This window comes from Neopsephotus bourkii, unplaced genomic scaffold, assembly GCF_033783945.1.
Source record: "Neopsephotus bourkii isolate Nb327-2 ecotype Australia unplaced genomic scaffold, CSIRO-AGI_Nbou_v1 NB_659, whole genome shotgun sequence".
Taxonomy (NCBI): Eukaryota; Metazoa; Chordata; class Aves; order Psittaciformes; family Psittacidae; genus Neopsephotus; species Neopsephotus bourkii.
The window spans coordinates 1,551,968-1,572,395 of NW_026901158.1; the positions used below are offsets into that span (position 1 = coordinate 1,551,968).

At 51.5% G+C, this 20,428-nt stretch overlaps 1 protein-coding gene across 4 annotated transcripts in view; it reads left to right on the forward strand.

Moving 5' to 3' along the window:
* The window catches only part of NACC2 (NACC family member 2), a 51,496-nt gene that overhangs the window by 16,297 nt on the left and 14,771 nt on the right, over positions 1-20,428 (forward strand). The window contains exons 2-4 of one of the 4 annotated variants that reach the window (XM_061352462.1): positions 15,708-15,836; positions 16,938-17,138; positions 18,529-19,452. In XM_061352462.1, the coding sequence (XP_061208446.1) occupies positions 18,591-19,452 (862 nt within the window). In that variant the 5' untranslated portion in view covers positions 15,708-15,836; positions 16,938-17,138; positions 18,529-18,590. Of the gene's footprint in view, positions 1-11,868; positions 11,922-15,707; positions 15,837-16,822; positions 17,139-18,528; positions 19,453-20,428 lie in introns of those variants that run through there. The other 3 variants (XM_061352464.1, XM_061352463.1, XM_061352461.1) reach the window with 3 other exon arrangements.

Sequence of the window (20,428 nt, forward strand, 5' to 3'; positions counted from 1 at the left end):
ATAGTCAGCATGAAATCTTAGTCATAAAGTCGACCATAAGTGATGGTAAAATTAGCTGCTGAAATCGTCTGCTTATGGAAAGCATCTTCTGTTTTTCCTTCTGGGAAAAAATGCCAAGGGGCTGGCGTGCGGATGGAGCGGAGCTTGCAGCATCTCAGGCTCTAATACAGATATGTCCGTTTCATCCCGTGCTCTTCTGACAAGGGAGATGGTGAGTGCTGCTCAGCTCTGTGATGTCCTGAGCGTGGTTCTACAGCCTGCTTATGGGCTGCCTGGGCACTGCTGGGACTGGGTTTCATGTCCAGTGCAGCCCTGATGGGGGGATCGTGGCTCTCCTGCATCCCACCCTCCCCTGTGAGCCATTCCATGTGGGAGCTGAGCAGGGTGACCCCGTCATCGGGGTGGGAGCAACACCCCATAGGAAGCTGCCTGCCTCTGAGCTGAGACTGAGAAACCTGTGCTTGGAGCTGAGTTTCCTCCTGGTCACGCTGGGTGCCAGCAGAGGAGCCCAGGAGATGACCAGCACAGCCTCTCCTTCCTGCTTAGCTACCTCCAAAACTGCCTTTGGAAGTGGAGGTGAGGTGCCAGGGTTAGGCAGGGGGAGGTTTGCTGACATCTGCTCCTTCAGCAGCCCAGCCTTTGAGTTACTTGTTACTGGGTTTGTGTAATGACAGCTCCTTTTGGTTGCGTTGTGTAAGGTGCCTATAGCTGTTTTTCTGCTAATGAAGCTGGTTCCAGACAGAAGGAAGGAGCTGGGTGCTGGTATCTTTAACATCATCTTTAAAATTAGCCCAAGGGAAGGCAGCAGCTTGCATCTGGGCATCATTTACCCACTTCAAAAGGTCCAAGACTAGGGTTCATTGCGAGCCCTTGACCTGCTTGGCTTTGTGAGAGGGAATTTCTCCCATCTCTTGATCAAAGACACGCGGGGTTTTACTTCTGAGGGGGCTCAGGGGTCCCTCCTGTTGTATCCGGATGCTCCCACCTCCGCTGGAGGCTGTTGTCCTGCTGGTTTCACGTGTTCTGCCTCCCTTGGCAGCCTGTTGTGAAAAGTTAATATCTGGTCATTGGTTTTGGCTGCATCTCCAAGGCAACTTCATTCATACGCCAGCTCCCGGTTCATACCGATCCGGACATGCCTAGATGACTAACTCCCGGCTCCTGTTACGCTGTCCCAGAAGAGCTGTTAACTCCTTCGGCCCAGGTAGGTGATGGTGCAGCAGAGAGGGGGCACACAGGGTGGGTGGATGCCACAAACACCCAGCAAATGCTGACGTGCTCTGTTCCCCCTCCATCCCATCTGCTTCGCTTTGCTCCCAGTGCCCCTTCCAGCCTGGAGAGTAAAGAGCACGTCGCTGTTAAAGATCCTTTTCAGTGCAGAAAGGTCTCAGACTAAGTTTGTTACTCCTGAAGTTATTATGCTCCATTATCCTTTGGTTTGGGCAGAGCATTGCCTTTGGGATCTAAGCTCACCAAAGAGCTTGGCTGCAGGGTAGCAGTTTGCTCTGGAATGCAGCTAAAATGTCATTTTGCATTTCATGCACAGCCAGAGGGGGGGGTTTCCTCTGAGGGGCAGGGGATGTGGTGAGACCACCATGTTCCTGATGTGTGCCGGGGGTCCATGAACCCTGCGAGATGAAGGTGTAACAGGTTAAACATGGAGATGCTCAGGGTCATTGCAGCGCCTGGTCCCTCGCTGATGTGCCTGTTTCTCTATGGGTTTGTCAGATACAGATTTACAGCCCCCAGAGACTCCTTTTGGTTCTCACCAAAAGATGTAGGAAGGAGGAAAATGAGCCGAACTCTGGGGGCTTTTTGCTGCTTGTTTCTCTCACAGCAGTGCTGAGAGGTGCCGTTGCACTAGATGATGATGATGTGTCCTTAATCCCCACCAGTCACTGGGATGGGTCCTGCAGTGCCTGGCATCCCCTGTTGGGGCAAGTGGCTTGTCTCCAGGGAAGCATCTGACCCCAGGAAGGAGTGGGACTGGGAGAGGGGCAGAGCAGGAGCAGCTCACCCCAGTCTGGCTTGAGCTTGTTGAGCATTGCTTGGACATGATGCTGCACTCTTCCCTTGGTGTGTTTGACCACTGACATGATCCGTGTATCCAACCTGGATGTCATGATGCTGCTTTTCTGGGGGTCCTGGAGGTGATAAGCACAGGTAGGCAAAGCACACTGGGTTTTACTGGTTCCTGTCCTCCTTGCAGCCAAAGTGGGGTATCAGCAGCAGAAATCAAGGCTCAGGGTAGCCCCTAGGATCACTAAGATGTACGAACTTGAAACCCTGTTCGTTTCTTAACACCTACTGCACTGTGGGAGATCCATTACACTGAAACATCAGGTGGAGAACGGAACACCCTGGGAATACGAAGCTGCTGGGACTCATGACCATTGCCAAGCGGCTGCATGAGCCTGCTCCTGGCAGCAGAGGGAATACTCTGTGGAAGAGTTAAATAGGGGAACATCAGGGAGATTACCCCAAGGACCTGGGTACAACCCAGGCACCATGTATGGAACCCACTGTCTCGCCAGCCTCTGTTTCCAGGTGCTGCTTTCCCTTTGCAGAGAAGACAAACCGCTGCAGGACTGTTTGGCTGCTATAGAACTCTTAAATTTTAATAATAGATTACCATTAGTACCAGCCTTATATAATGCACACCTCATTATTGCTTACTCTGAATAATTTTGCAGCCTCCTTATAGAACCTTGGAACTTTATTTGCTGAGCATAAAATATGCAGAAATGCATGAATAGTTTTCAGACTCGGTACCCTAAACTAACAGAGTGTGCCTCTCGTCCTCACCGTGCGCCGTGATTGAAGCCACATTAACATATTTACCCTCAGTGCTCCCAGGAGCAGCATTAAAAAATTCAAGAGGTGGTTCAGAATAGGCTCCCATTTACTGGAGAATGAAAGCTGGGTTTCAGTTCTCAATCAAACCAGGCAAACACTTGACTCCCTTTCAGCTCTGCAGCCTCTTGCCTCCCCGGGCAGGTCCTTGGACTTATCAACAGATGGTAGCAGCATTATTACCGCCATGTTCCCAAAAGGAAGCTTTTTATTTCATTTTATTGGTTTTTCAGGATGGGGGAGAAAGCAGGGATGGAGGAGAGGGAGGGAAGGAGTTATAACAAATAGCACCGGAGCGGAGCTGCTATTTTAATCTGAAATAAGGGAAGGGATCAGCGTGATTTTTGCCTCGCTGCCTGCGAACGCTGGTTTGCTCTGTGGTTTGGTTACGTTATCGTGCTCTGCCTCAGTTTATCTGGACATGGTAACCACTTCCTAAGGCAAGTCCTGAAGCATCGGTTTTGCTATGTGTTGACATCTTCCCAGGAAGAAAAGCCGTGTAAATGCAGGGTTAGGAAATGGGAATGGTTGCTTTATTGCCCAGAGGGTTCTTTATCCTTACCAGTCATCACCCAGGAGCTGCCTGTGCTGTGATTTATTCCTACAGCTATAGGACGCAATGCCTATAGCTCCAGGGATTTCAGACCCCACAACAGCCGGGTTCAGGGGTGCACGTTCCTGGCTGAAGCCCCAGGCTGCTTCACCATCACCTCTGCTGTGGGCTTCTCCGGGGATGCAGCATCTCTGAAGCATATCAGTGCTGCAAGGGGAGCTTCAACCCTCTTGGTTTTCCTGACCAGGTAATAAATACTATGGGGAGCAGGTCTGTGGAAGGAGCCCTTTGCTCAGCTGGGATGAGCTGGAACCTGCAGAGGGAAAATCTTCCTTACCACAGACCAGAGGTACTGTAGTGTCGTTTTTTCCTTGCCTGCTCCAAGATCAGGGCGTTATTGCAGCAGATGTTGTCTCCTAAGAAAATGGGTTAATGCCTGGTGCTTCGAACGGTGTGGCAGAAAAAAAGAGCTTATTTGTGTGAGGTTTTGGCTAATGGCCGGGCAAGTGTTGCGGAGTGTTGCAGCAAACTTCCTGGGTTTCGCAATCGCCGTGGTTCTGGTTTAACTGGCCAGAGATTGTCAAAACCACACAAGTAACTGGGAAAACAGAGGCAAATCACTTGCTGCAGGGAGCTGAGGGACCTTGTGTTGGGGGTGGAACGGCTGCAGGTGTCTGAGCAAGCAATTGAGGCTTGAAGCTGCGCTGACCTCGGTTTTATCATCTTTCAGTTGATGGAAGGTGGCTGTTGCTGTGGGGCTGGCCAGGATAAACCCCACACAGAAAGCAGAAGTGATTCCCAGGCTCAGAGTTCCCTGGGAGAACAGGGATGTTTGTCATTCCCAGTTCATCGGAAATGGGAAAAGGGTGGTTGTGCAAGGGAGGGAAAGGCTGCTGGTGCACAAACTATCCCTGCTCCAAGGGCAGGGACCCTGGGGGAGGCAGGTCCCAGCTCTGATGTGGAAGCTTTCTCCTGCTCTTCATCTGCACTGGCAGGCAACAAGAAAAGCAGGGAGATGTATTGCGTGCACATACGAAATGCATCCGTGGAAAGTACTGATGCATGGTTGGTTTATGTTCAATGATATTGGTGCAATGAGTCATAGAGTCATGGAATGGTTTGGGATGGAAGGGACCTTAAAGCTCCTCCAGCTCCAACCCCTGCCACGGGCAGGGACCCCTTCCACTGGAGCAGCTTGCTCCAAGCCCCTGTGTCCAACCTGGCCTTGAGCACTGCCAGGGATGGGGCAGCCACAGCTTCTCTGGGCACCCTGTGCCAGCGCCTCAGCACCCTCACAGGGAAGAGCTTCTGCCTAAGAGCTCAGCTCAGTCTCCCCTCGGGCAGGTTCAAGCCATTCCCCTTGCCCTGTCCCTACAGGCCCTTGTCCAAAGCCCCTCTGCAGGTTTCTTATAGCCCCCCTTAGCTAGTCCATACTGTGATGGTCCCATCCTGTCCCACTGACATAATGCCATCTCGTTAGGGAAAGCTGCTGGTCCCTGCTCTCACCCACCGGTGGCAGGGCTGCTTGCCACCAAGGCCTCAGCACTGGTCCCATCCAGGACTGATGGAGGTGGAAGCTGCTCTAAGCTGGGAGGACAAGGAGGAGTTTCAGCTTGCACAGAGTGAAGCCAGTAGAAAGGCTGATGTGCAGGAGAATGCAGATGCAGTGTTGCTGTTCCTGAGAGCATCCCTGTAGGAATGACTTGCGCTGTGTCAAAGTGCAGTGGTGATGAACTGCGGCTGGTGGGGATGGAGGAAACCTCAGGCCTTCTCCTGGGCAGTTCTGCACTGGGGTCTATGGGGAAGGGTGACCTCAGCATCACCCTTCAGCCACTGCTCCCACCCTGTGCCCCAGAGGAAACCCCTTTCTGGGCAGGATCCCTGGGGCCACGTGCCAGCACAGCCAAGTCGGGGGCGTGCGGCATCGCCCGGCACTGCATCCCCACGCTGCTGGTTAAATGGCTAATTAGCTTCCATCCGAACAGCAGCATAAACCAGGAATAAATGGAATTGGCTTCGTAAAATTAGCACTTAAATATTTTCCCAGGCAGGAAAAAAAACACATTTGCTTTCCATGCAAAACATATAAATCTTGGAAAAGTTCCCGAAGTTGCGTGTTTAACCGTTAGCTCGGGTGTCTGTAGCACTGAAGTGGTTATTCCTCTGCATAATTATTTTTCCTTTTAAAAGGAATCTGAGATGTTTGCAAGGGAGACATTTTAAGTGACTGCTGGGGATGAACAAGAGTGAAGGGAGAGTCAGGTTTAATGATGATTGCTTTGCTTTGCTTTGCTTTCTCACTGTTGGAAAGGAAGCACCTTCTCCTCATCCCCTCCCCGCGAGGGCTAACCACAAATGCTGCTTTTACCGTTGTGTTTTGGGTCTGTTTCTGCTCGTCTTACAGGTTTTATTGGAACATGTGTCTGGTTGCTCGTTTCTCTTTAATCCTCCCAAAATACAAGAGCTGTTACTGGAGTTTATTTAACGTGGTGGAGTCTCTGCATAGTTAAAATTGCGGATGCTGTATAAAACACAGGCTCTCCTTGTCCTTCCCGACAGCTCCAGTGCAGAAGATGCTGCAGTGGGATGCTCCGTTACTTAACCAGTGTGGGTAGGGGGTGGGAGGGAAGGGAGCAGCTTCCTCCAGCAGGGCAGGGCCATCGGTGCCACTCACCCCTTTGCCATGTGCTGTGGTAGCAGGCGAGGGGTTCCTATGGGAAATGGGGGGCTGACACCCAATGGGGGGCTCCTGCCTCCAGCCACCAGCACTATTTGCCCAGGATGGAGATTCCCTGATCTTCTTACATTGCCCTTCCCTCATGCTCACCCCATGAGGGACCCCACTGTATCTCTGTATATAAATACACAGATAAGGAGCATAAAATCAGCAGTTCACATATAATCCCCAAGGTGATGCTGTCGAGACCTGTCATTATGGCTCGTGTGATGTTCAGCTGGAGTTGGCATCACCCTGTCCCCATCCTGGGGTGCAGATGGGTGGCAGGGGGGCAGCACCCCCAGCCCAGCCATGGCACTGGGATGCGGGTGGGAATGGGGACTGGAGATGATGGAGAAGGAGGTCTGTAGTGATTGGCCTGCCTGGAGCGGGTCACGTTTTGGGATGAGGACAATGAAATGGGTTTAGGGGTCTCCTTATTTGATGGAGTGTCAGAACAAGATGATTTATTGTCATTACTCAGGGTTTCTCAGAGCACTTTCTGCACGCTTTGCTGTCATTAACAGCCACCAGTCCAGAGCTGGAGCTGCTTCATTTACCCGTGTTCTCCTCACACCTTTGTGTTTCCTAAGAGCAGCCGGCCCTCGGGGTCTGGCCGGGAGGCAGCGGTGCCTGTGCGCTCCCGCTAATCCAGGAGTGAATCAAAGCAACTTTTACAAAACAAGATTCTCTCGCTGTTGCAAAAGAGCTTTGGGGAAATCTGGGTTTTGTGGTTAAGGATCTTACCCTGATGCACAAGGAAAATGATGTGTAGCTTTTATTTGGCCCAAAGGATTCTTACAACATTATCCGTATTTCCTTTAATTTGTGGGATTTCTAGTAAATGGGCTTAAAAATAGGTCCGGGCAGGATGCCAGGGTACATATGAACAGCAAGAAAGCTCTGCAGGCTGCGAGCAGCTCGCTTTCACTTCTCCCTCGGTGCAGGATGGGATGGGGCGAGCGCTCACCTTTGGGGGTTAAATTTAATGATGCCCCTGGAATTCGTTGGGAGTTGATAGTGCAGAAGAGGCCTTGGAACTGCTTCCCAGGGCTGGTGCAGTGTTGTGGAGCAGGACACAGGTCTGGAAAGGGGCAGGATGAGCTGTAGCACCAGGAAGGGCAAGAGCATGGGGGGGATCCTCACGTGAGTCCCTGGACCCGTTTGCTGATGGGACTCGGGGCTCTGGAGCCGCGGTGTGCGAGTGGGGCAGGACTTGGCCATGATTTTTATGGTTGAGTTTTTCATTCCCAGCAATCTCTTAAAGCCCTTTTTAAAGCAGGAAAAATCTCATGAGGGAGAGGCTGTGGTTGGAGCCGGAGCCACGGCTTGTGCCCGGCTCCCTTCGGTGATGTCCTCCTGGGTCTTTCTTCAAAATCAGTCTCGGTTCAAGGGACTTCAAAATGCGTTTTTCCCTGGGGACAGCCACCCGCAGAAGCCTTTCATTAAGACGTAGTGGGTTTGCGTAGCTGGAGCCCCAGCAGTAAAGGGAAGGTAAGTGGGGAATGATGCCAGCTCGCTCCCTGTTCCTCGGCTGGGCAAGGGCGCCTCAGCTTCCCAAACCGTGCCAGGTTTGTCCTATTTCTGCACAATTTAGTTCATTGGATTTTAATTAAATCTTTGGGCATAAACCTGTAAAACTTGAGTGTGAGCACCGCGGATGCTGCGCCTCTCTGCTGTGAGCAGCTTCTGGGGAGATGAAGAGGAGGAGCAGGGAGATGGATGAAGGGCAGGAAGGTTTTGAGCTTCCTGGGAGCAGCAGTGCTCGGTTGGTGCAGTGGGCAAAGAGAGGTGTGGGGAAGGGAAATGCAGGATTGTGGCAGCAAGGCTGGGGTTGGGTTGGGATTGCAGCAGGTCCTATGGGTCATGACAGTGAGGAACCCTCCTTGCACAAGCAGCGTGTGGGTGCAAGGTCACACCGTGCCTCTGCCGGTTCTCTTGAACTCAAAATGTCCATTTTCACGTGTTGGTGGTGATGGACTTCCATGAAGTCAAGAGGACCCTGGTGCTGATGCAGAGGCAAGGTTGTTAAAGGGGAATTATTGATGCCATTGGCAGTAATGTTCTAATAACAGTTTCATACGAGGGTATCCAGTTGCTTTACCAGTTATTGAGTCTTCTGATGCCTCTGTGAACTGGGGAAGTGCAGTGAATTGGGTTGTAGAGGTGAGAACCCCAGGCCTCATCCCTGCTCCCCCTCCCAGCACAGCCTGGCTCCTCATCCTGTGCTTCTCCTTAGAAGTCAGTAAGAGCTGTTGTAGGATCCAGCCCTCCAGGATTGTGGTGGCTGCGGACTGGAGTCCCACAAGCCATCAATGCCACCACGCAGTTCCCAGTCCCTTTTCCGGAGGAGGCAGTTGAATTTGCTGCAGGGATAATATCCAGGATGTGTCTGGAGGGCACTGGGCTCCGTAACACAAAACCTTTCCATTTCCAACCAGCAGGTGAAGGGGATCTTGGGCCTTTCCCATGGAACTGATGGTGGGTGCTGCAGTAGATGCAGGAGCACCACAGGGCAGCTCCCAGCTCCGAGGGTTTCTCCATGGTTCAGGAAAGAGCAGAGCAGAGAACGCCCTGTGCTATTTCAGCATGGGTTTGGTACATTGTGAGCAGAAGGCATCTGTATCCCTTCAGACATGGAGGTGCTGAGTGCAGGCACCCCAAGACACCTCTTTAATCATCAAACTTTGGCATTTAGCAGCTTTCAGCCCCAGGAACTCTTTCCCTCCTGCCCTGGCGATGCCAAAGCACCACCCTCCAACCAGCCCGGTGCTGGAGGAGAAGTTCACATTCAAGCTGATTCTTGAACTTTACCTCCTTAACTGGAGATCAGCTTTCCCGGCTGCCCCGGAGGAAAAGGCTCCTGTTGTGTCTTCAGAAACCAAGGTTAAATGAGCAGCTGCAGCACGGCTGGGTGGTAAATGTAAAGGGTTTGGGGAGATGAGCTGGTGCCAGCACTGGCCTGGGCAGTGGGTCATAGCCAGGGCTGCTGCTGGGTTCCATCGCCAGGGCTGGGATGTGTGAGGTCCCCTCTTCAAACAGTGTCAGCCCTGCTACAGACCCCTTTGGTTTTCCTTCTTAAGAATAATTGGGTTTGTGCGTGTTGCTTGGGTTTAGGGTTTTCTTTGTTGTTGGTTTGTTTTTTTTTTCCTTGAAGATTTTTAACTGAGAGACAGCAAATTTAATATTTTCTGTGTCTTGGACGTGTTGTGATTTACATTTGATTTTAGGCGTAATTAGAAATGCAAGTAGAGCGCTTTGTGTTTTACCTCTGCTTCGACTATTTATGGCATGATATGCAAATGAAGCAAGCTATGAATATTAAAGATTAGAGTATGTTACAAAGTATCACTGTCTTTAATGAGTTGGGTAATGGGCACAGGCTTTGCACACACTTTAATATGGAGGTGGTTTATGTTGTGTGCCGGCTCTGCAGCGCTCGATGCCGGCTTCGGTTACATCCCAAGAGAGCGGGGCTGTGATTTAAGCCCCGTCGAGCCCCGCGTCAGCTGCAGTAGGTAGGTGCCATTTCCAAGCGTGCCCATGACAAAGGCGGCTGCGGCTGGCGAAGGGTGTTGATGGATTATTTCACAGAGACTGTTTCAGTTCTTGTCTAGGTCAATCCGTTTCATCTGCTGCAGTGTTGGAGATGGAGCTGAGAATATGAAAGCACTCGTCGACCTTTCAAGGTGCTTTGCAGCACTGGGAGGGAATCTTAAGCACGCTCCTGCCGGAATGGAGCTGCTGCTGTAACATCACACACACCCCAAGAAATTAATTTTGCCATTCCTTGCCAATTAGATTTATTGTCAGAGAATTATTTGGGGGTTTATTGGCACATCTGAAGGCATTTGAAGGAACATCTTATCTGCTGGATAGCAGAGGGTTGGGAAGTGGGCTCCTTGCATTAACTCCTTCTTGCCATGGGAGTCTGGGCAGCCCAGGTAGGATGGGTTTATCTCTAAACCAGTGAATGGCTTTAAACCAGTATCACAGTTATAAAGGAGGAAGGTTGCGGTGTCCTGGGGCACTGTGCTGCAAGCAGCAGTTTCACCCATGGGTAATCTGAAGGAGCAGCAGTGGGGTCCCTGCGGGGTGATGCTGGGGGGCTGCAGGAGATGGTGGGGGGGGGAACCAGCCAGGGAAGGGAAGCAGCGGGTTTTGTGCCGAATGGGGCTTGGGGAGGGTGGGCGGTGGGGAGGGAGAAGGCAGCGTGCCCCGGGGAGCGTGCTTTTGAGATTGGAGGTATTTAAATTACAAATTCGGATGAGGAAGATTGTCAGCAGTATTCAAAACAGTGCTGAAATTCTTTTGAAACACTGTCGAGCTGTGCTGTGGCAGTTGAAAAGTTTGGCACACAGGAACTTGGCCCAGAAGTTGCTGCTTGGGTTTTTTCCTTTAAAACTCAATTCATCTGTATGCAAGTATCCCACATGCTTAAAGCAAAAAATCCCAGCAGGCTCACGGTGGTTTGAGGCAGACCCATGGAAGCTGCAGAAGTGACCGGTCTCTAATGGCAGCGGGTTCTATATTTATACTTTTTAATTAAAATCATAATTTTACAGTGCTTGTATCTACTCTTGACGTTGCCCATTCGGCTGTGGCACAGCAGCACGCGACTTGTAAGATGTTAGCGTTGGCTCTGGAGATGTACTTGACCCTATAGAATCATAGATAGGTAGGGGTGGAAAGGACCTTAAGATCATCTAGTTCCAACCCCCTGCCATGGACAGGGTGTATATATATATATATAGACCATATCTAATCTACCTTATATAATGCAATATTCAGGGCTACAGAGTTGTCTGGGGGTGTTTCAGGCCATCACATTCAGAAGTTTGGGGCAAAATTTGTTGCACCCAGTGAATGGTTTTGTTGTAAGAGCAGAGAAATCGAATGGGAAGTCGATGTTGAGTCTCTGGTACCTTCCGGCCTCGATGCTGGGATCTGGGAGCAGGACATGGGTCCGGAGGGAGTTTTCCTTTCAGGAAATTGGGAGGGGGACAGAGAATTGTTTGCTGAAGTGCAAGTAATGAATGCAATGTATGGGAAATGCAGGTCTGCTGCTTTGCCCCCATCCCCCTGGGGAAAGTGGGCATCAGCCTGGGGTGACCCCCTCACATCACCTATTTTAGGTTTCTCAGGGGTTTTGGTGCATGATCAGAAACCTCAGTTTTGAAAAGCATTCCATGCTATCTATGACTCGCTTCTCTAAACCTAGAAGCACAGAGTTAAATGTCTGCAGTCTGTAACTTGCCTTTTGTGCAGGCTTATACTTCCATTAAGGATCAGGCTCCGATGCAACTGTAGCTTTACTTTATAGAGTATTAAAAGTTTAATGAATAAATCTCTTCCTTCGCCAGGACTTTTGGGTAATATTGTTTTCCAGTGCTAAAATCCCAATAGAAACACGGCGATCCCAGGCTCAGGAAGGGTTAATTCTATCATACCTACTTTTCCCTTAAAGCAGGGAGAATAAGCTGCAGCCAAAAGTAAAAGTCATTAATTTGAAGACAGAGATGTAAGCAAAGTTTCCTTCCCCTCTGCAGGCTGGTCAGGGTAGGCTATGCAGTAATTGAAAAGTAAAGGCAATTGAATTACAGGCTCCTGTCCAAACAGAGCGCGATTTCTTCTTCTTTTTTTTTCCACCCTCCATTGCATCAGAACTAGGCAGTATTCCTGATGTTCTCATGTGTGTTAATGCTGACTCACAGACTAACTTGCACAAGAAAAAAAACACACAGGCAGCTCCACCATACTAGGTAATGAGCTCTAGCAAGAAGCAGCGTCTGATGTTTTGTAAGCTTTTTTAATTGACCTTTTAAGATATTTACTCTATTTTAAGGCTTTCTGTTCCGTAGTGGTAGAACTGAGTCATGCATGTTATATATATTGCTAGCTCTGCCGTTGTGTACGGGGAGTGAGGAGAATACCATTCAGCATGGCACTTGTCTTTTTGATGTGTTACGGATGTGGATTAGCGTTTGGATGGGATGCAGGCAGTGCAGGCGTTGCGGAAGGTGATGGGGTGCTCTGTGCTTTCTGGTGGCTGTAACTTAGTCGGGGTCTTGAGTTTTTATTACATAGCAAGCAATGAAATCCTGCAGGATAATTGTATTTTTCCTTCTTTTCTCCATGTCTCTCCCTTCCCTTTTATCCTCGCAGCGGTGTGGAAAAAGAAATGAAAATGTTGCATTTTCTATTTTTGCTTTCCTTGCTTTGAGAGCTCTTAAAATCAGCGATAGGGAAGGGAGGGAAAGAAACCCCAAACTTAATTAAATAATAATGGCAATAACACGCTTCGCCCTGGCTGCATGACGGCACTGTTGGGAGGCAGCAGCCTGCCGGGGGGGTGACCTCGGGCAGCGCTGGAGTGCCCAGCCGGCCGGTGACTCACCTTGCAGCAGCACGGATCCTGGGGGACCAGTGCCACCAGTGCCGGGCTCCCTGGGGATGACCCCATCACCGCATCCCCGGCAGCCCTGGCCGCGGGGCTGCAGCATCGCCGTTCATTTAATTCACTTTTCCATCTTTCCCAACCCCCTTATTCCCTGCCCGTGCCTGCGGGTCTGTACTTGTGCGAACTTTCAGGGTTATAAAGCAAGCGTAGCCCCGTGCCGCATGTCTGCTGCGTGTGCGTGTGCGGTGCTGGTGGGCTGCTCGGTTAATATTTGCAGATTCAGTTCCTGCTCTCTTCAGTACGGCAGAAATCGCCTTCTCTCACCCATTGCCACTGGCTGCTACACTAAAAATAGGGACGGTTCGCGCTGCTTGCCACTTGCAGCATTTCAGACATAAATACTTGGGAGCTGCAGGGACAAATGCTGCAGAAGGGGAGAGGAGCCTCGCTGGTGCTGGCTTTCGCTTACCAAACTTAACCTTGTTTGCTTTCCCCTGCCAAAGACGGGCATTAAGCAGTGCCGGCGTTCCCGGCGTTTCGCAGTCGTTCCCCATCCCCTCTCCCATCCCCTCCTGGGTTTTCTCCCCCCCAAACCCCAACGGGGGCAAAGGGGAGGCTTGGTTTTGGGGTGTGGGGGGGTGTATGACTTGTCTGGTTTGCTCCTCTGTTGCCTGATACAGTGATCTGCATGGAAGGGGTGGTGGTGGTAGGGGGGTTGATGGTGGTGGAATATGCCCAAAGCTGACCTGAAATGTGTTTTATTTGACTTTATTTAACTCTTTATCTTGCTGACAGCGTTGCAGCAGCTCTGTGCTTGGGGAATGGTACTTTGCCTCCGAGTTTTGCACTTAGTTTAATTGGGGCTTATGTAAAAAGTGCGTTTCCTTCTCATTAAAAAAGGGGGGGGGGACCCCAAAAAAGCTGGGTGCGTGGCTGTGGGTCTGGGGACAGCGGGTGGCTTTGGGGAGCCCCTGGGTGGGTGACATCCCCCTGGAAGCCTCAAAGCCAAGGGATGGGGGGGGGGATTTTCTCCCTCTCTCCTCATTTACAGAAGAAAGGGAAGTTTCCTTTGACCCTTTGGGGCCTTCAAGGGCAGGACTTTCAGCTCTTTTCTTTTGAGGGGTTTGGCTGGGTGGGGGTGAAAGCCCTCGGCCCCTTTTGTCTCCCATCCCTGGAGGGTCCCGCTGCCTTTGTCCCTGCCCAGCGCACCTTCCTGCAGGGAACTTGGGACTTTGGGGGGCTTGGGGGTGTTTTCTGGTTGGGATTGAAGTCTCTTTGTACATTGGCTAAGAAAAAAGCCCATTTAAATCCATTATCTGATTATTTCTGATCACTCCTGGGGGTGGCTCTGATGCCAGCATCTTATTCTAGGTCGATGCTTTTCCCTTTGTTGTCGCCTTGCCCCGACCTCGGGTCAGGAAAATAGTTTAGGAAAGAGCAAACCTGCTTTGTTTCCCCCTCCCCTTCCCAAAGCGAGTGAATGCAGAAACTGGGAATTCTCCAACTCCCGTGGAAGTTGTCTCAAATAACGGCTGCATTTTTGATGAACCTCCTGTGACAAAGGCTATGACTTTACAAAAACCATGCAGGCATGTACAGATTGTCCTGCTCTATCCAAGGGGTAGCAAAAGAGGCTGCCATCAGGGAACAGAATGATGTCTTGCTTGAATGGTCAGGTACCTTCAATAATAGGGGTGGGAGGGGGGCTTGGCTGGTTTTAATCTGTTTTGTCCCAAGTTTTCCCATTTAGTAGGAGGTCCATTGGATGATTATCACCTGTAGGACATGCCAGCCCAAAAGGGACGTTTTAGGGTTGTGATGGTGCTTCTGCACCCCAGGGCACAGCTCAGCTTGGGAGATGAGACTGTAAAATACAGTTTACATGTGTAGTGGTTAAGGTCATTTGCCTGCAGCACAGCTCTCCCCGTGTCAGATGGACTGAAGCCATTCCAAACCATTCAAAAGCCACTCGGTGCTCTATTAAAAAGAAATAAATCCTGTTTAATAGAGGAGATTTTAAATGAGACATTATCAGGCATTATTGCGTTCGCTATCTGGTCACAGGAATGTTTTGTTGCTGTGGGGTTCAGAGGATGGGAGATCTGGGAGTGAGCAGGTTCTGCTTGGCTTTCAAGTCTGCCTTTATTTCTTGTCTTTTTTTGGGGGGAGCATTGATTTGTTGGGGGTTTAGATTGGGTTCTTTGTATATTCTGGTCCTACAGGGGCAGAGGTAGAGAAGGGAGGAGGAAATAACCTGGAGGTCCTGGCCAGCACCATATTGAAGTGGTTTGGGCTTTTCAGCTTGCTGGTATTGGCTTTGCTCATGTTCCTCAGTGCTCTTTCTAGACCAAACGCAGCTTTTCACCATTTCCCTGTGGGCACATTTCAGGGCCTTTTTTTCTCTGGGAAACTGGAGGTTTAGGCCACTGCTTGGCTGCTTTGTGACCAGCAGCTACAGAGCCTGCTGGAATCAGAGCTGAGCCCACCAGGAGCTGAAGTGATGGGATTTTGGGGATGGGATCCCTTCAGGATGGTCCGGCCAGGCTGCAGTGCAGGGGAAGGGGCACCTCAGGAGGAATCAGTTTTGTGGAGCATCTTGGTTCAAGCTCCAGCGTCTCATAGGAGGTTTTACATAAAATCTAGGCAGTGATTTGCTAGGCTGGGGCACTCCGGTGCTTCTCTCTGGCTTAAACATACCCTGAAGCAGCATGATTTTGGTGGGTTTAGAGAGACACAGGTTCCTCCTGGCATGCCTGGCTTGTTTACAGAGCAAATTCGAAGCAACATTAATAATTGATATCTATTTTAAGCCGGTTTGTCTGTGCTACCAAGCTGTCCTTGGCTGGTCCTGCCATGCCAGGTTTCTCCGAGGCAGGGCTTATGAGAGGCTCCAATGGGGTCCAATCCAGGGCCTCCCTGGTCTCTCTTCCAGCTTTAAGGGAGCTCTTGCTGGATGAAAAGAGAGGATCCTTCAGCACCCCTGATGTGCCATAACCATGGATGCTGAGGTGCCTGAGTGGTGAAGTTCTGTTTCCTTAAAGTGATTGTCACAGATACAGGGTGGATCCGTGTTTGCCAGGGCAGGCTCCTTTCCTTCTCCAGTGGAGATGGGCACTGTCATGACTGGAACAGGTCTTGGGCTCTCGGGCTTGGCTGTCATTGTGTCACCTCTGACCTCCTTGCAGGGTGTCACCTTGGTCGTTCTCCTCCTCCACACAAGACAGAGCTCCCATTGACCTGACCCAGGGTTTGGATGAACCCTTTGGGTGCTCCCGACACGGGAGGGTCCTGAAGATCCCCTTGGGAGGCTGCAGGTGCTGTGGGATGCAGAGCAGATGTTAGTGCCATTTGCTGGAGGAGCAGGGGCAGGCAGCCAGCCCCGAGCGCTCGGCAGCAGCAGCAGTTTGCTGCTGTGGAGTTGAACTTAATGCACCAAACGTCTATTTGGGTGGTGGGTGTGGAGGCGGCAGCAGGGAACAGCAGGGAAGGGTCGCGCAGGAGCATCCCTGCAGTTACCCGCCTCTGAGGATGCTTCACCTCTAATCTCCTGCATTTTAACCATCTGAGCAGAGCAATTGAACCAAATCCGAGACCAATAGCAGGAATCAGAAGGCTCTGGGCAAGAGAGAAGTAAGCAAAGGGAGGCCCCACCCTCTTTCCCAGAAAAAAGCACCAAACATGCTCAATAAATGCGAAGGTAATTTAAAATCTGAATCCAGGAGACAATGTGACTGGGATTTCATTACTTAAGCAAATGGATTTGCTTTTAGTGGATTCAGCCACAGACTGAAAGAAGCTTTCCCCAAGGGGTAAACATTTTTCCTGCATTTGAAAGGCTTTCTTGTACTGGGGGGGTGAGGGACGACTGGAAGTGTGGGGGGGGGAAGGAATCAGGACTGTGGCTGCCCAAGGAGCACCTTTATTTGGGGCAGATTTGGGCATTCCCAAAGCTGTCCTTTTGGGCGGGTGGTTTTGGGGAGCCCCTGCTGTGGGATGCAGGGGGATGCTGAGGGGATGCAGGGGGATGCTCACAGCCCCCGCCCTGCGCCTTCCTCCGGCCGCAGGAGTTAACCAGCAGCAGTGCCAGCTCTGCAGACTGTTTGGAATAGTTTAAATGCTTTGACACTCTGGATGTACTAGATGGCAGGGGAGGCAGTTTACAGCGTAATTCATATGCAAAACTGCACTATAAATTTAAAACCTGTCTCAGTTGCCGTGGCACCACTAAGCATTTCATCAGCATACAGTACAGTATTTCTGCCATCTTTGTTTGCATTGCAGTGACTCATCAAAAGTCTGTCTTGTACCAACACTGAGAGCATTCCTCTGGCACTGATATTTCTCTGTTTTTAAAGCTTCGGTTTGAAACTGGCATTTACTTCAGGTCCCTAATCAAAGGGCTCTATTCATTGCAGAGAGCAGCCTGAATGTTAATCTGCATCCGGCCTATTCATTTAGATGCTGTGCGCTGCCGGGGAGATTTGACTTGGTAAAAGCTTGAGCTACAGCAGATACAAACCCAGGGTTTGATCCCAGAGTTGGTGGGGTTCGGTGCCTGCCCTGAGCCGCAGCGTGCGGTGGGCGACCCGGAGGGACGCGGACGGGCGCTGCGGAAGGTACGTTCGAGGGCACCGGGAACTTCCTCGCTCGGCTCGCTCGGGAGGGGGCTTTGACCATGCAGATGCAGTTAAATTGGCTCCGAGTCCGTTCCCTTTTCTTCCTGTTACCCCGTGGCCTTACAGATAGGACTTTTCCTTTTTTTCCTCCCAGCAATGGGAACAGAGCGGCTCTTTGTGGGTTATTATTTTCTTTTCATGGATTTGTTTCTCCTGGGGAATCTTTCTGAGATAAACTTCTTTTTTCTTTGTATTCTTCTTAGGAGCTTTCAGGACTAGTTAACCGTAGTTTTTCTTCACTAGGATCGAAGGCAGATGGGGTTTTAAATGTCCTGGACTCTTGCATGGAGCTCGGGGAGGGGGGACGGGGAGGTTTGGGCTCCGGCTCATGTCAGTGAATCCGCAGTGATTTGTTTTGCTGGAGTTTCAGTGCCGGGGCTGCACTCGCGCTACCTGCTCGGGGTTTGTGCCCGAAGGCAAGGCTTCATTTGGTCAGTGGAAGGAGGAATTATCCCCATGGCCAAAAGGTACCGGCGGCCCCATGGGCGGCCGCGGTGGGATGCGAAGCCAGAGCCATCATCCCGAGCCTGTTTCATGGGAGGTTGCTGGGAGGGTCCTCGATACCAGGGCAATGGGCTGGGGGCCGGGGGCTCTGGCTGCAGGAGGGGCTGAGTTGGGGCTCCCCCAGCCCCACTTTGGATTTAGGGGAGGAAAATCAGAAGACAACTCGCCTCGCTGCGGCACATCGGTTTGTTTTATTGGGGCTCAAATATCTGGCTTAATTTGGAGATAAGCCTCGTTTTGTTGGAGGATAAATCTGTTGAGAAGGGGTTTAACTGTTGAAATGCTTCCTCTTTCTGGTGCAAATGGCAAGATTGCTTTTCAAAGTGCTTTTTCCCTGGGAGCTGTCGCTCGGGCAGAATCCTGCATTTATTTCAGGCAGAATGGCACATTGTTTTATAAATATCTTTTCTGTAGTTTCAACATAGCTGCTGGTTGTTGTGTTTCTTATATAATGCTGCCCGAGGTCTGTCTTCACTGTCTTAGGTTTGCTTTACTGCTCGCTCCTCTCCCTTTACTGTTCAGGTTTTCCTGCATAAAGTACCCCCCCCCCAGGGGAATAAATCAGTGGTGCTTATTTAAACAGAGCACAGCTCAAAGAAAATGCTGGTGTTTTTGGGATCTCCTTTGCCATCCACCAATGGCATTTCCAACGCTGTCTGGAAACATGGATCAGTCATTTCTATAAGCGGTTGCTTTTCTGCCCCAGCTTCTGGGGCTTCGCTTTGAGCCTTTGATGTGGGGTGAGGTGGGTTCCTCTGCTCCTGCCTGCTTTGGTGAACTGCCTAAAAACGCTCTGCCTCTTTCCCTGCCTTCTCCCTTTTTTCAGATGTGCCCTACTTTGGATATTCCTGCATTGAATGTCTGAGGAGCTCCAGCCGATCCTGAGCCATGTCGCAGATGTTGCACATAGAGATTCCCAACTTTGGGAACACCGTTCTGGGCTGCCTGAACGAGCAGCGGCTGCTGGGGCTCTACTGCGATGTCTCCATCGTGGTGAAGGGCCAAGCCTTCAAGGCTCACCGGGCGGTCCTGGCCGCCAGCAGCCTCTACTTCCGAGACTTGTTCAGTGGGAACAGCAAAAACGCCTTTGAGCTGCCGGGTACCGTCCCCCCCGCTTGCTTCCAGCAGATCCTCTCCTTCTGCTACACCGGGAAGCTGACCATGGCGGCGAGCGAGCAGCTGGTGGTGATGTACACGGCGGGCTTCCTGCAGATCCAGCACATCGTGGAGAAAGGGACGGACTTGATGTTCAAGGTCAGCTCTCCCCACTGTGACTCTCAGACCACCATGATCGAAGACCCCAGCTCGGAGCCGCAGAGCCCCTGCAACCAGCTGCAGTCGGCCTCGGCGCCCTACGTCATGTCCCCTTCCATGCCCATCCCGCTGCTCACGCGTGTCAAGCACGAGAACCTCGAGCTGCAGGCGGCTGCCCTGCCCGGCCTGCCCGGCAAGCGGCCTCTGGAGCCCGGCGCCCGCGATGGGGCTGGCGGTGGCACCACCACGGGTCCCCTGAAGCTCTCCCGCGTCTCCTACTATGGGATGCCCAACCTGGCCACCCTCATCCCCAACGTGCAGCAGGTCCAGTACTCACAGGGGGAGCGGACGAGCCCCGGCGCCAGCAGCATTCCCACCACTGACAGCCCCACCTCCTACCACAACGAGGAGGATGAGGAGGACGACGAGGCGTATGACACCATGGTGGAGGAGCAGTACGGGCAGATGTACATCAAGTCTTCAGGAGGCTACTCTGGTAACGGACAGTCTCTCTTCTTGGGTTTTCTGCTCTCCTGCAGTGGTTGCTTAGTTCTTCTCCAGCCATTGTGGGTCGTTTTGGGCTTGTTCATCAGGCTTTTGTCTTTGGGGCTTTGTGGCACTTCCTGTGCAGAAAGTGATGCGCATGGTGGGGTTGGGGCTGGTGTCCAGGTATGGCATGGGCAGGTTCCCCCGTGCCACCACTCGTGGGTTGTGGCCCAGGCTCTTTGTGTCATCTGCCACCCTGGGTTTAGCCCTTGTGAGCTGAGGCTGCTGACAAGGTGCCTGGTGGCCACATGAGCCATGCGGTGGGGACACCCATCCCATGGTGATGACTGGGTCACTGGCTGTGGGTCATCGAGAGGGGTGGGCATCCATGGGATGGGAAATGTCAGCCCTTGGCCAGCAGGGGATAGGAGGTCAGCCTGGGAGTTAGTCTTCAGCAAGGTGAATGTTCCCTCTGCACTGGCTTTTTAGAATAGATGTTTTTTAAGTGATGAACACAGGACATTTGGAGGTAGGGAGAAAACAGCAAATAAATCATTTCCATGTACGTTGTTCATGAGGAACACCTGCAAAAAGGGTGTTATCCCCACTGTTTGAAGTGACCGCCCCCTTTCCTTTGCCAGCCTTGGCCCGCACATCGCTGTCAAAAAGGGAAAAGCAGTTGGGGGTGTCTTGATATTATTTTAGCTCCCCATTAGAAACACCATGCCCAGTATGAAACAGAACCCCTGTCTTGCCCTTCCAGAAGCTGTGGGTAAGAGATGGTAGTGAGAGTCCCTGGACATGCCTTAGAGGAGGTGGCTTCATTTTGGCAGTGCTCAGCCAGGAGCTGCCGGCTCAGCCCCAGGGTGGCACAGGGGCAAGAGGCCCCTTCCCTCTGGCTTCCCATGTAGGAGGAGGCTTCCTTGGGCACCTGGCAAGGCTCAGACCCTGCTGAGGAGCAGGGGTTGGCTGGGGTCTGGAGCTGG